This window comes from Engystomops pustulosus, chromosome 1 (genome assembly GCF_040894005.1).
Source record: "Engystomops pustulosus chromosome 1, aEngPut4.maternal, whole genome shotgun sequence".
Taxonomy (NCBI): domain Eukaryota; kingdom Metazoa; phylum Chordata; class Amphibia; order Anura; family Leptodactylidae; genus Engystomops; species Engystomops pustulosus.
Window position 1 is genome coordinate 125010644 of NC_092411.1, and position 15139 is coordinate 125025782.

The 15139-nt window shown below is 43.5% G+C and overlaps 1 protein-coding gene across 10 annotated transcripts in view; it reads right to left on the reverse strand.

Moving 5' to 3' along the window:
* The window catches only part of MPDZ (multiple PDZ domain crumbs cell polarity complex component), a 91113-nt gene extending 80594 nt beyond the window's left edge, over window positions 1-10519 (reverse strand). For all 10 annotated transcript variants that reach the window (XM_072152746.1, XM_072152756.1, XM_072152707.1 and 7 more), the window contains exons 1-6: window positions 10238-10519; window positions 5669-5703; window positions 4071-4237; window positions 1526-1744; window positions 1089-1228; window positions 760-973 (exon numbers count right to left, since the gene is read on the reverse strand). In XM_072152746.1, coding sequence (XP_072008847.1) covers window positions 760-973; window positions 1089-1228; window positions 1526-1744; window positions 4071-4237; window positions 5669-5684 — 756 coding nt within the window. In that variant the 5' untranslated portion in view covers window positions 5685-5703; window positions 10238-10519. The remainder of the gene's footprint in view (window positions 1-759; window positions 974-1088; window positions 1229-1525; window positions 1745-4070; window positions 4238-5668; window positions 5704-10237) is intronic.
* Between the last annotated feature and the right edge of the window lie 4620 nt (window positions 10520-15139).

Below are 15139 nucleotides of genomic sequence, written 5' to 3' on the forward strand. Positions count from 1 at the left end.
TGTATAAGCTGAGGGTGGGAAATGCATTGTTCACATGCCCCCCAGCCAGTGCCTGCACCACCCCCCGTATATAGCCAGTGCCTGCACCACCCCCCGTATATAGCCAGTGCCTGCACCACCCCCCATGATATATATAGCCAGTGCCTGCACCCCCCCATGATATATATAGCCAGTGCCTGCACCCCCCCATGATATATATAGCCAGTGCCTGCACCCCCCCATGATATATATAGCCAGTGCCTGCACCCCCCCATGATATATATATAGCCAGTGCCTGCACCCCCCATGATATATATAGCCAGTGCCTGCACCCCCCCCCATATATATAGCCAGTGCCTGTATCCCCCACCCCATATATATCCAGAAGCCCCCTGCCCAGCCTAAAAAACCCCAATAAACTCTGTACCAACTTTCTGATGCCCCCCAGAGGTCCTCTTCTGTCTTCGGCACTCCGCGCGGTCTTGTCCCATACACCATGTCGTCAGCCACTTGCTGACATTATAGCGTGTGCCGATGCCACACATTTTGACAGAATTGACATAAGTCTCCCCCTCTGTCTTGAAGAGCGGCTACCACTTCTCCAGCCCTAACCCTTGCAGAGAGCAGTTAATGACATCACCATCCCCTCTGCTCAGTGCTGCTGGCATTCTCTCTTAGTTACCTGCTGGCACTGGGACTTCTGGATCAATAAAGAAGTAAGCTACTCCTGTCTCTTATTATTCTTGGCAACACTTAATAATTAAAGAAGACATGACTTACAGGGCTTGAAAGAGCAGACACTGTGCTGGCATCAGAGGGTGTGCGAGATATTACAGGACTAGCCAGCTGGGGTAATGGTCCTCTTGCAACCACTAGTTGAACATAATCCTTTGCCCTCTGCAGTAAGTTAATGGCTTGGTGATGTGTAATTGTCTGATCAAGTGGCTGACCATTTATGGACAGAATTTGATCAAACTCCTTTAATCTTCCATCCCTTAAACAAAGCAAAGTCATAGGCATTATATACACTGAAAACATCAGAATACATCCAAATAAATGTCACCAATACAATACACACATGAAAGCAGTGAGGACAATACACAACTCACCTATGAGAAACACTTCCTTCTTGGATTTCCTGAACAAATATCCCAAGTTCTCCTCGGTTATCACTCTTTAATCCAACTACACTAAAACCAAGACTGCCACTTGAGGGCTTAACCATGTCCATTGTTTCAATCTGACGGCCCTAGACAATGTGCAGAGTTTTGGAAAAATGTTGTGAGGTCAGAGGTTTAAAAGTCAACAAGAATGAATCAAGCATCCTGAGAATATAAGGCATCTATTACACTCTGTATATAGTCAAAGTTATTTAATTATGTGCTCTTAACAATGGAGGAGAAAGTATTGATCCAGAATTGAGCCCTTAATGTGACTGTTTGTGGCTTAAACCAATATTATAACAAAAGGGTTGTCCACTGAGTTTAGCCAGTTAGTTGAGCTTTTACCCATTATATTAGTTTTTAATAAAACAAAGAATCCATACCTGAGCCATCCTTTTGATGATTTGATCAAAATCCTCATTTGCTGGTTTGCCATTGATCTGAGGAAATGAAGATGGTACAAAGGTTTCCTCAGAAGAAAACTGACTGCCATTCTGTTGGGTGAATGGATATGGCTCGGTTTGTGTTGAAAGAGTGCTTGATCCAAAAGGAGAAATTTGTGCAAACTCTGTTATTGATGATCCAGTTGGTGTTGCATTCACCTGGAATGAAAAATTTGAATAAATCTAGACCTGCTCTATTTTATAATATCCACTTCTATAAGTGGGCCAAATACATGTTTAGCAAAGCTACAATCCATAACGTGTAGTTTTTCTGAAAAGCAGTAGGTCTAAGGGCATGCCAATCTAGGAAAAATCCTGATTGCTATGTGTATACAAATATAGGAAGTGCATATTATGATGGACACATTTTCCCGCAACCTCCTGTCTCCTCCCAGACACTGCAAGACTGTTAGATTTCTCTGCCTCATTGTTGTCTTCTATATTACAAATAATACATCAGGAGAGTATCACATGGACAGCTACAGACTGGACCAATTGGAGGATTGTGTAAAAAACCCTCTGACCATTTCAATTACAAAATTTAAAGAGGACCTTTCACCACCCCAAACTTATTAACTTTAACATACCCGAATCTAGGGACTTGCTCCCTGATTCAGGGGCACTTTTAATTGTATTAGCCCCCACTGTTACCGAGATAAGAGCCCCCGTTCTCTGACCATTCAATGTACCGGATCGTCAGAGAGGAGGTGCTGCAGCAGGGGTGGGGGCGTGTGTATATGCTAATCTTCTCCGACACCGTCCACTTAGCGGCGTACGGTGTCAGATCAGATCTTCCTTAGGCACTTTGAATTGCAGAGTTGTCTCGCTGTTCTATAGCTAGTGAGACTACTCTGCCTGCTGTTGCTCGCTCTCTGTTCGCCCTTACATAGTGATGATTTTGTATGCCAGGTGCGTGCTGCTGCTATGTCCGGCACATAGAACACAGCATGATATCGCGAGGTCAAAGGGTATATATGTATATATTTATTACTGCAAATAAAATCATTAGGTGGGTTTGTATATAAATAGGGAGGGGGGGGGGGAATCCACACGCAATTCGCTTGTTTCGAGTTTTTGAAAGGCAATGCCAAAAAACGCATTGCACTAAACCCTTCCAAAACACATACCTGTTATGTAGAAACTTGTGTCTTACATATTTTATTTGTAATTATATGCGTTCGGTGAGTTTTGCCCAATGCATTTGCACTGGGTTTCAAAACACAATGTAAATGCATCATGTGAACACAGCCTTAGGGGCTGCATATTGATTAATTAGTGGACGCTGTATATGATATATAATAAATATTCATTTCATATACTAAAAGTGACTAAAGTTGTAATGAAGTTCTCTTCCTGATGAAGCAGCATTAGTAAGTGTAGTGTCAGTCACCGATGGCAAGGGAGCCAGGGCCTTTTGATTGTGAGCCTGTGTCACTGGGGGGGGAGAGCAGCATTTTAATTTCCACCTCATGCAGCAAAAAGGCTAGAATCGGCCCTGTCTGTGTGGTATAGTCATTTTTATCAGATCACAATAACATCACATGACCTAGGTGAAAAATTATTTAAATTATTTATAATAATACAGCAATAAAACTTGAAAAATGAAAAATCCTTTGCATAGAAAATTGAAAATATTTTTAAAGTTTTCATTGAATTCTGGAAATCAGTTTTAAAGAGGACCTTTCACCCTTAAAAACAACACTGCTATCGTTATCGGAGGTTTTGATAATGCTAGTAGTGTAACACTGCTGGAACTGTTGTAGTACTTGGAGCTGCTTACTTTAGTGCTTACTCCACGTGCCGTTTTTAAGGGTGACAGGCCCTCATTAAAAATGAAAGTCCCTCCGTGCTCTGGCTTCATAGGATGTTACACTGTCTCGCCCTTCCCCCTCCGTTCCCTCTGCACTTCACCTGTTCCTTTGCTTGATTTAATATGACTGCAGAGGATGTTTTAGCACACAAAAGTTGATTTTAGAAGGAAGAAGGCCTTGGATAACAAATAAAAGAAGATTACCACAGTCACAGTATGGAGAAGTAAGTGGCCCTGGTTTATGATGCTTGATTTTGTTGGTAAATTTCCTTTAAAATAAAGGGGAAACACGCATACGTACACACACATATATACCTATATGCCATGAATTAAGGGTTGGTAGTTTTAATTTAGGGGTTTATTTGTAAATTCTGAGTTGTTATGTAATTTATTAAAGTGAGAACATCCATTGTAATTTCTTAAATATTTTGTTTGAGGTTTATTATTCTTTTAGACTGACAAACAGCATTGTAGTTGTTCAATAGTAAAATCAATCCTGAAAAACATCTTGCCCTATATTTGTGCACACATTATAAAAACATTAAGCTCAGATGACATGTCTGGGAATTACAGAAATCTCTCAATTAGAATATCTGGGATGCAGAAACTGGAATTTATTTCAATATACAGTGACCTCTATAATAAAAAAAAACAATATGTAAATTATTTCTATACCTGTTCTCTTATGTGGTGAAGTGAAGATTGTAAGCTTAAAATTTGGTTGAAGAGAGGACTTTGTAAAACAGATTTTAACAAACACAACTTTTCGTCGTTTGCTATATCCCCACGGTCTCTAACTTTTGTCTGCAGGCGATCTACGGCCTGCAAGGCACGATGAGTATCTGCAATAGAAAAGAAAATAACGTATCACTAAACAAGGCTTTTAAAATAAAAATAATAATTTCTCTTAAAAAAAGTGACTCTAATAATCGTCTTTTCTCTATTCACATTCTCACCCATATATTTACTTTTCAATTTCTTTCTTACATGAAAAGAGTAATCCATATTCTGAGCAACATGTCCTGTCTTATTGCCTGTGACCATAACAGATAAATCTATAGATGACTAAACTCAGTGGTCATTGATAGTAGGAATGATGTTATGTGATGGGAGAGGGAGCATCCAACAGGAAAATGACTGAAATATCTGATAAGTCACATTATTTATTGGCACTGGATGGGCACTTTTAGAAAAGAAAATCTAATTTACAACATCTGTCACGTTTCTGTTATTTTTTCATTATAACACAGTTGCAATACCAACAGAATAAACACATTGGGGCACATTTACTAAGGGATTTGTGCCTGTTTTGTGACAGAAAGGTCCAAGTTACTTAAGACTTAGCAAAACAAATGAATGCAAAAAAAACAAGTGCAAAAGATCAGGCTCGGGCTAACGACAATGGTACATACATAATACAAAAGTCATAGCCAGATAAATAGCACATCATAATGAATAGATATAGGCATGCAACTGTACAAGATATGGACACAGTGTACCGCAGCACTGTTAGGTAAAACCGTAGCTTTCCTTCTTTTCATGAATAAATAGTTCAGGAAATAGGGGAAAGTGGCATTCACAGTCTTTATCCAATCATGTTGGGTAGGTCTTTATCTGTTTAAGTTTCTGTCTTATTCCTTCTAAAATGTAAGAAAGCGCTAGCTATGCTTGTGTGAACTTGCTCAGCTAACTAACTTTTCAACAAACATTAAGTAAATCAATAGTATTAGTGAGAAGAAACTCTAATCTCTGTTGTCTAATCACAATTAAGTATTTTCAATAGTTTTATGTAGATTTAACAGTTACTGTGTTCTGCAGTTTATGCACAATGGTCTTAAGAAATTATTGAATGGATCTTAGCGAGAAAAAAAATTCCAATATTTTATTCCCCTCTTATACCAGTAAATATCAATAGTATTAAATAGTACATTTTATAAATGATTCTGTAAGAAACAACAAACCTATCTCTGTACCACTAAGGAATGACTTCCAGTGCTCATTCACCCTTATCACTTCACCCTCTCGTGCTGCCCCCATACACAGGAATGTAGGAATTTGGCTCATTGTAACATAAAGTTACAAGCAGAAAACAGTTCACAACTGGTAACACTACTGCTGTATGAATACTTCTTCTGCATGTAAAAAGGTGTTAGACTAGATTGTACAATCCTGTAGAATACACTATCATACAATTGCTCTTTTTTATTATAGTATTTATACCAACAAACTTTAAAGACAGAAATGAGAGTAAAAGTAAAGATAAAAGAACGCACCAATAGTTTCCAGCATGGTCTCCAGAACACGTTTCCTAAAAGTAAAAAGAAATAGTCTTGTAATATGTGTTACAATTGTTGTTATACGTTGAAATTGGAATGATTGATACATTTGTATCTCACTTGTATACAAAGTGGATTTCTGTAAAGAGAGTCTTAAAAAGGTTAAAAAAAATGGGAGATTTTTTACGAAAACAGCACCACATTTGCCCATGGTTCATAGTGATACTGCACCTCAGCTCTATAGAGAAGAACAGAGCTTAATTACCGTTGACAACCGATGGTCAAGAGCTGCAATACCATTGCCTACATTTGGGGAGGAGCTGTTTTTAGGAGAAAGCAGATATGTTTTTTACAACCCCTCTAATTCCCTGCAAGCAGTTACTACCTTTACTTATGATAGACCTACTTTGCCTTTACATGCCTAATGTAGCTGTGCTTCTTTTGCCTACCTGCCAATATATTATTCATTGTGCTCATATGAATTATTGATAGCCTATGTATGTGAATGGTCCGCAAGGTACATTACAGAACAGTAATGCTCTGAATTGTTTCTAGCATGCTGGGATTTGTGGTTTCCCTTGGAAAACAACGAGGTGTATAACTCACCCTCCTCTTCACGAAAGCAAAATTAGTTGTTTTGCTCCTGTCTTCTGTCAACTCTACCAGTCCATAAATCACTCTAAGCTAACAATCCTCCCCCTCATAGACATTTATTGTGTGGGATGCCTAAAGACAGGCAGTCATTTTATAAAACGTTTGTCAATATAAAATACATTTTTTCTAGTGGTAATACTTATTCCACCAGGAACTCAAACTTTAGTATCCCAATAATATAGCCCAATAACGGCTGGTCAACCAAAATTCATTTCCAATCTAACACAAGTACTTCTTATTTAAGGATTATCTGCTGAAAATTTGGTGGAATTGTTGTCAAAAGAATGAAAAATGTTTACATTCCATAATTTCCTAAAATGCAGGAAACGGAAACACAAGTTTCACAGGTAATCTGACAACGCTTCAGCCACCCTGTTGACATGGCTGGTACTAGAAGCCAGGGATTATGATGGAAAAAAAAGAAATAACAAAACTATCTTATATAATATTACATAACAAAAGTGGCATCTTACATTTTAGCATAATGCTCTATTTCACTGCGGAAATTAAGATCATTGAAACACAGGTCAGTTTCTACTGCAGAATGAGAATGAGAAAACTGACTTCTTTAGATAACTACCAATCAAACTACCACGGTAACTGCAGCAGCCCATCAGTATAGCCACTTACGGAAACATTGGCATGGTACCTGTTCATAAATTGTGTCTGTTACTGCAGCTTAATTGTGAACTAAGTACTAGACTAGGCCCATGACCATATGGGGGTCCGTGATCCAGCCCCACCCATAGAGATCTATGGCACCAAATCACAGTGCAGTGAGCACACAGTGTCTCATCACAAGATATAGAACATGTACAATATTTTACCGTATATATGGTACGACTGCTTGGCTTTCAATGGAAAGTGGAGGGGTAAGGAGCAATCACTCCCCCTCCCTTCTCCACCGGCCGTGTGATACGCCTGGGAGCAAGTACGGTCTGAAAAAACCCTCGGTGCGCTATAGGGATTTCCTAGATCATACCTCGTATCACTGCACTGAACTGACATGCTGAGTTCATTCAACTGATACAAGGTTCAGCCTGAGAAATCCCTGCAGAACACTGATGGTTTTTCTCAGACTCAACGTACTTGTGGGCAAACGAAAACGCATGAGCACATTTGCCCTGCATGTCAGTTCAATTCAGTGATTCAAGGTTTCGTCGAGGAAATTCCGCAACAGCATGGAGTTTCTTGGTTTGAACTTGCTTGTGGGCAGCAGGCTTCAGTTCACCCTACTGCTGGGGGGGGGGGGGAGGAGCCCCAGTGCTGTTTAACAACGGACACCAAAAAATTGGCTATAATGGTTGTCTGTTATTTTACCTGGTGAAAAAGCACATCATTCAGAACTTTCTGTCCATAACTTTCAGTTGAATCTGCAATGGATTCTCCCATTGGAGACGCTGACACAGATATGAATGCAGCCGAATATGCGACACAAGATTACAAATTTATGCTACTACATAATGCTACAACGTAATGTTGCAGTCACATTCTGCCTCATTACACAGCCACCCATATTACAGGAATCTGAAAGACCACATTGCTATCCTTACTGGTCATCACATAACTAAGCAACAATGGAAATATGAATTTGTAAAAAACGTTGCAGATGATCTTAACAAAAATTTATTTTTGAAATAAAAACAAAATCTACTGCAGGGGTTAAAACAAAAGTATCTACAATAATAGATTCTTGTGTCCAAGTTCTCAGGAAGACTGGAGAACAAACAATCTTCTAAACATAGAACACTTGATTCGGTAATAGGCTTTAATGCCATATGTCATTACCTCACACTTGGATAACACATGGCAAATAAGATATGAAGAAAGGTTCTCTAAAAGCTCTTTACAGGTTTATAGCAAGTATTAGGCCACCAATGAGTTTATGTAAAGAAATATTGTTGGATACAGAGTAAATATGTTCCATTTTATTATAAAGAAAATACTGTGATTTTAATATAAAGAAAACACCTTCTTGCTGCAGTCCTACAGGAGCAGTACGACCAGCAACAGCAGAGGTTTGTGTCTGACTCCAGGCGGCTCCACAATTTCTGTCTCTTGTTTGAGTGACACATTCTTATCGCTAATATTCCCTAGATAAACACCTCCGTTACAATCTACAACCAGTGTTTACTGAGCAAACAAAGTAACTTCGGAATATAATTAAAGGAGTTTGCCAGGAATTATTTATCAGATATGTCATCAGCATTAGATGGGTGGGGGTCCATATCCTGGCACCCCCACTGGTCAGTTGTTTAAAGGGGCTGCAGTCTCTACTTTGGAGATCATGCTTGGCTGTAATATTAGCCACCTTATTTAAGCCATCATGATATATTTTCAGAGGATTAAATAAAATCAACTTTTAAGTACCATATAAAAAGCTGTGAGATAAATAGTGTAAAAAAAGACTACTGTTTAGTTGTTATCAGGAGAGGTATATGGATGTCCAATCACCCATCACATTAACATATCTCCTCTACAACTGAGATTACTACCCACATTGGTGGAGAATATATCTGTAGTAGTGTTTTACACGTTGGTCTTGATACCCAAGTGCGGTGTGCGCAGGCATAGTTGTAAATAAGCCACATCAACTCGCTACAATTGACTCCAGAAGAGACTCGAGTTAATTGTAATGACTCTTCAGGTCACTATTCTGGCCTGCAATTTCAGAAATACAGCAGAGGCCAATCGCCCCACCTTTTCCCATTCCTTACCGATGGTGAGAGAAAAAATTTGTCCAAAACTTTTACAGCAAATGGAGTAGAAAAAATATAGCAGTGGTTGGCACCTTTTCTATTCCATTATGTCCTGAGCCTCTATAATACCCCTTTAACATATGTCATATAATTAGCATAAATGACTTATTCTCAGGGGAGATACCTAGGAACTACCTGGGCCCATGCCCACATCAAAACCAGGTATGGAATATAATGGATGAGAAAGCATGGAGGACAAGATCTACACCCCTTTCCCTTCAGTCCACTCCTTGTTTAGGCTTACTTTAATACAAAAAGCCTGAAACCTCATTGGCAGTACGTCCCCCACTGATAGTAAGCGACTATAATAATAATGACATCATAGGCTGTGAAGATGAAGGGGGTTGTCCAAGTAATACATGGGAGAATGATGAGATGGAGAAAAGTGATGGCAGGGAAGAAGACTACTGTAGCACTGGATAAGATACAATAGCAGCCTTATATCTATAGAAACCATGTCTGCAGGGGAAATGGACTTGCTTGAGACATAACTGCCCTTTTGGATAAGTTCCACATTTGTTTTGTATTTACCTCGGTTATTTCTACAATGCACCATCCGATGCAGCGTGAACGACACTAATGACAACTTTAAAAAAAAAAAAAAAAAAATCAATAAAAAGAAATTTGTGAAGAAAAGGAAATTATTTAGCCAGTCAACAGAAACAATGGGGACTGACCCAGTGTCCTGGATTCTTGGCAGAATTGTAAAGAATGGCATGATGTTATTCATGATGTCTGCACAATACGGATGATACTTGTCATCATCAGAATACACAAGGATACAAATCAGCAAGTAGAAGGGGGGCTTGTAAGCTGCAGGTTGGGCAACATACTTTTCAGCACTGCCTGGCATTAAAATTGGCACCAAGTTATCCAGCAACAAGTGACCCTGTAGTGCACTGCCCCATTCATCAGGCGCTCCCTTATAAGCAGGAGATAATAGACAAATGTGAACAGCAGCTTAGAAATGCAATGCTTAACCCTTTACAGAGATTCTTACTGCGATCAGACAGTAGCTGCAGATCATATGAAAAGCAATGGTAAAGCGGTAATGCATATTACTATGTAAGAAATGGCACAGTGTCTGCGCCGCACACTAGTCCTGGGCCTCTCCCGGGAGATAACTGCACACAGCCCCGGCCCTGCCCCACACCTGTTGCTGTCAGGCTCCGCTCTTGTCTATGAGCTCCCCTTGTGCTGCCGCTGCCACCGTCACATCACACCTCGGAGCCGGGGATCTCACACACGAACCCTAGTCCGGAGGCCGCTTGCGGTCCACGCTCCGTGACGTCACCCCGCTACCAGCGCTCTGACGTCATGGGCAGTGGGGGCCGGCCAGCTGGGATGCGGTGGGCTGCAGAGGGGGCGCCGCGGGAAACAAAGACTGGAAGGGGAGGAGATGCCGGCAGCTCAGGGCACGGGACACACACAGGAGGATGGAGGCAGGAGAAGGCGGGTGCAGCAGATAACGGGCCGTCTGCTATGTCCTCTGTGTACATCCCTTGTACCTGGTTTATTCACCTCAAGCTCGTGTATACATGTCATGCACACCACTGTTGTGTGACCCCCACCTACAGGTTCATGCTCCCTACAGCACAACCTCACACCCTAATGACAGGTGGGCTACAAACTGGCAAAAATCAATCCGCATACTTCCCAACTTTTAGGCTAATGAAAGTGGGACAAATTTAATCCCCCCCCCCTTGTACGAACCCAAACATAGTATAATATTGCACTTAATGGCCCCCATATAGTATAATGCCCCCTTTCCTGTGTCCAAGGACGCATATGTGCAACATCCCCCACCGGGGCCTAGCCTTAAAGGGGAGGCCTGGAGACAGCCGGGGCCCGCTGTACCGGAGTGGCTGGCGGTTGCGGCCTAAGCACGCTATTGTCACGGTGCTTGGTACGGGGGAACCGGAGGGCTGTCCTACAGCCTGGCAGGTCTCCAGCAGGGTGGTGTTGGCAAGAAATGATGAGGGAGAGGCTGCTATAGCGGATCTCCCTGGGGCAACCCCTTAGTGTCCCGAGTGTGAGTCTCTGGGTGATGGACAGGGTGCCGGTGATGAAGGCAGCCGTATTAGCAGGGACCAGACGGAGACAGAAGTTGAAGAAAACAACTTACAGTTCTTTATTTGAACCGCAGGAACCGCAGCAAACGTGCCTTTAACAGGTAGATGGAGTGCTGAGATGTGAGTTGGAGGGAGCCTCAGGAGATAGTTCACCAGCCTGGATGTAGAGGGCAGGCTGGGAGGCAGCTGTGTCCTGGTAGGAAGCTTCAGCTTGTCCTGTAGGGCTTCAGGTATCACCTTTAAAGGTAAGATGATACCCCTTTTCCTCACTACACTAACTCTAGTCTAATGCTCCACTCTTCAGAGGCAGGGGCTAGGCTCTTCCTGCTCTGGTATGGGCTAGACAGAGATTTCTCACTCACTCACTGATTCTCCTAGGATTCCACACTAGAATAATCATCCAGAACATTCCTGGCCAGAGGGTTTATTACCTCCCCTTGGTCAGGTGGTGGCTGCTCCTCCAATCACATCTCAGCTTACAGAGCACAGGATGTAACACATATCATTGGATAACAGCATCTGGCATTATACAAAATACTTAACCTCTGCCTTGCCAGGCAGGATTCACCACTGCAATATCCCTATGTCCTATCAGAACCATGTTGTGTAATGGGATTACATGCAGGTGGGACGTATTCGCAAACCCTACCTCGCCATTGCATTGGCGAGGGTGTTGCATACCCCGGGGGCAATTGAAAGAGCCGCCCTCGGCTCGACTACAGATGGTTTGGGGCACGGAGGGGGCTAAGGGCACTTCTGGGAAGTGCAGGCTATGTGAGGTGTAGGGACAAACCGCCCATGGTCCTGGAGACAGGCACCTGGGTTGGTGTCGGACTAAGACAAAAATATGTAGCTGTATGACAGTTGGTCGCTGACGCCATTAAACCGAACTGTACAGTAGGAAAGGTGTGGTGTCATGTCCTGTAATCCACTCCTTGCACCAAGGCCTGTATATTTGTTTGATCAACGCTTCTTCCCTGGCGGCAATTATATGGTGTCTATCTGCATTGCGTTAGCATATGCGACACAAGTACCTCCTGACTGGCATCCTTACCCATGTATGGGTGGCATCCAGGTGCTAACTGTGTAACACCCCCGGTCCCCTGTAGGACCCGCAGTTTACGGACTACCCCCACGTGCCAACCTCGGTTTGAGGGATCAGGTAGCGGTCAGTGTTTTACATAGAAGACGGTCCGACACAGCCACACTACAACCTGAAAAGCCTATGAAAGGGTTAATGCAGACTACTGGCAGATATGACAGTGTGCAAACATTTGGCAAAATCACATTGGCTTAGGAGCCCAATGGGTACACATCTTGTAACATAACGTTACAGATAGATAGGCTACTCAGAGTAGCACGGTAGCAAATGTCTCTTTTCCTGAAAAGAAAAGGCATAAAAAGTGCATGCAGAATGTCCATACCTAAAAAGGAAGGCATTAAGTGCAAAATGATAATAAATTACATTGCAACTTTTCCTTTGTAGTATCTGGCAAAAGTCTCTCAGAAGGTCTCTACTGACAAAGTCCATCTTCTGGGTACAGCCCTTGATGTGGGGGAAAAGTGCAATGAAGAAGCAAAGGGTCTCCTCTATTTGGAGAGGGACAGAGTCCTTTGAAGAAATCTCTGCTGTGGCAGAGGAAGAGGTGCTATCATAGCACAGGACAATAATCAGTTCAAGGTATGTCTCTTGACTGAGATAAATAAGGGTAAGAGTCTCAGGAAAGTCTCTGGCTCTTTAGGGAAAATGGAGATAAATACACAATATGTACAGTACCTGAAGTGGGCTACAGCCCTTCAGGGGTTACTCCGCATCTTCTTCGGTGGTAAGTACTTCGGTGTCAGAAAAACGTACCTGCCTCCTACTTCTGCGTGTCACCAGCTGGTACTCCTGCAGGTACGCAGGAGCTTTACCTTTTGTCTCCCTTTGAGACCTTTGAAGTTCCGGCCTGGAGAAGATAACAACCTCCTCATCGTCCTCCTCTGAGTCAAGCGCTGGAGTCGGAGTCTCAGCTGCCTCTGATGCTTCAGGGGTTGCAGACACTGGAGCCGGATCATCCTCCACAGGCAGCAGTATTGGAGACTGCGGTGGGGATGATGGTCTCTCCGAGGTACCTCTTACTGGAGTGGAAACAAAACAGAATTGAGGCACAGTCACAAGTTCCAAGAAACTGGGGGTAGGCGAACACAAGGAGGTCTGTAAGTCGGGGGTCGAAGTGAGAGGTGTAGACATAGGGGCAAAAGGACGAAGACATCTCTTCAGCCGGTTCCTATGTACCCGGAGTGGTGGACGGTCTCCTCTTGAAATCTCGTAGACTTCAGGGGAGAGACTGTCCCTAACTAGGTATGGCTCACGCTCCCAACGCCCATCTAGCTTACTGGTAGGATGGTTGTTGCGCAGCCACACTCGATCTCCTGGGGCAAAAGGCTCAGCACAGGCATTACGATCAAAGTCCCTTTTTTGTTTCTCTCGGGCCTCTTCCAACCGCAGATCCACAACTTCTCTGGCATCCGCCAGGCGCCTCTGGTGTTCGTGAACCCAGTCAGTCTGGGGAAGTAAAGACTGGGAATCAGGGGACTCCATGTCCCAGGTCATATCCGCAGGGAGATGTCCGTGTCTCCCGAACATCAGATAGTACGGGGTGTACCCTGTGGAGCAATGATTGGTATTGTTGTACAGGTACACTAATTCGGGCAACAGTTTTGGCCAGTCAGCCCTTTTTGCAGGGGTCAGAGTCCTCAGCATATTGATTAGAGTCTGGTTCATCTTTTCACACAGCCCGTTGCCTTGGGGATGATAGGCTGTGGTCCTCAGCTTCTTGCAGCCATATAGAGTGCACAGCTCCTGGAAGACTTGGGACTCAAATGCTGTTCCTTGGTCTGTAAGGATCTGGTCCGGACAGCCATAGGGGAGGATGAAGCTCTTCCACAGGGCCGCTGCGGTAGTCCTTGCAGACAGATCTCTGACAGGTACTGCAACCACAAATTTGGTATAGTGGTCGATGATAGTAAGAGCATAACTGTGACCGGATCTGCTGGGCTCCAACTTCACGTGGTCCAATGCCAGGATCTCCAAGGGCCGTTGGCTCACAATGGGACGTAGAGGGGCCCTTTGATTGTGTCGCTCTCCTCGAGCGATGGCGCAGGCTGGGCATTCTCGACACCAGGCTTCAATGTCGGACTTCATGTTGACCCAGAAGAATCGCCTTCGGAGGGTGGCTTCAGTCTTCTGAGCGCCAAAGTGTCCAGACTGGTCATGGTACATTTCCAGTACTATCTTGGCGTCCCTCCTGGGAATCAGAATCTGGTATAGCCGGTCATAAGTGATAGGGTCCAGAGTTCTTCTCTTTAGCAGACCCTGGTGCATGCTCAGAGTCTTTCTCTGGCGCCACAATTGAGACAGTTCTCCATCAGCTCTTCTGCGCCGGATTCTTTCAGGCACTCGCCCACTAGAGAGATAGTCCATTACTTCTCCTATGGCACGGCTATCAGCCTGAAGACTCATCCAGAGGTCCTTTTCCGCAGGGGGCTCTGACTCTTCTTGAGGAGTAGCTGGCGCTGCCTCTGTCGGTAGGGAGTAAACTCTCTGGGCATCTTGACGCACAAACCGGGCATAGAACGCTGGCATCTCCACATCTTCCCACTGAGCATCAGTGGAGGGTCCCTCCCACTGGTCAGGGAGACGGGACAGAGCGTCGGCGTTGTCATTGGTCTTACCAGCCCGGTACTTGATGGTAAAGCTGAAATTGGCAAGTCTGGAGGCCCACCGTTGTTCCAGTGCTCCAAGACGTGCGGTGTTCAGATGCGCCAAAGGATTATTGTCTGTGAAGACAGTGAAAGATGATGCAGCTAGGTAGTCCTTGAACTTTTCGGTCACAGCCCAGACTAACGCCAGAAACTCCAACTTGAAGGAACTGTAGTTCTGGTCGTTTTGCTCCGGTTCTCGGAGGGAACGGCTGGCGTAGGCTATGACCCTTTCAGTT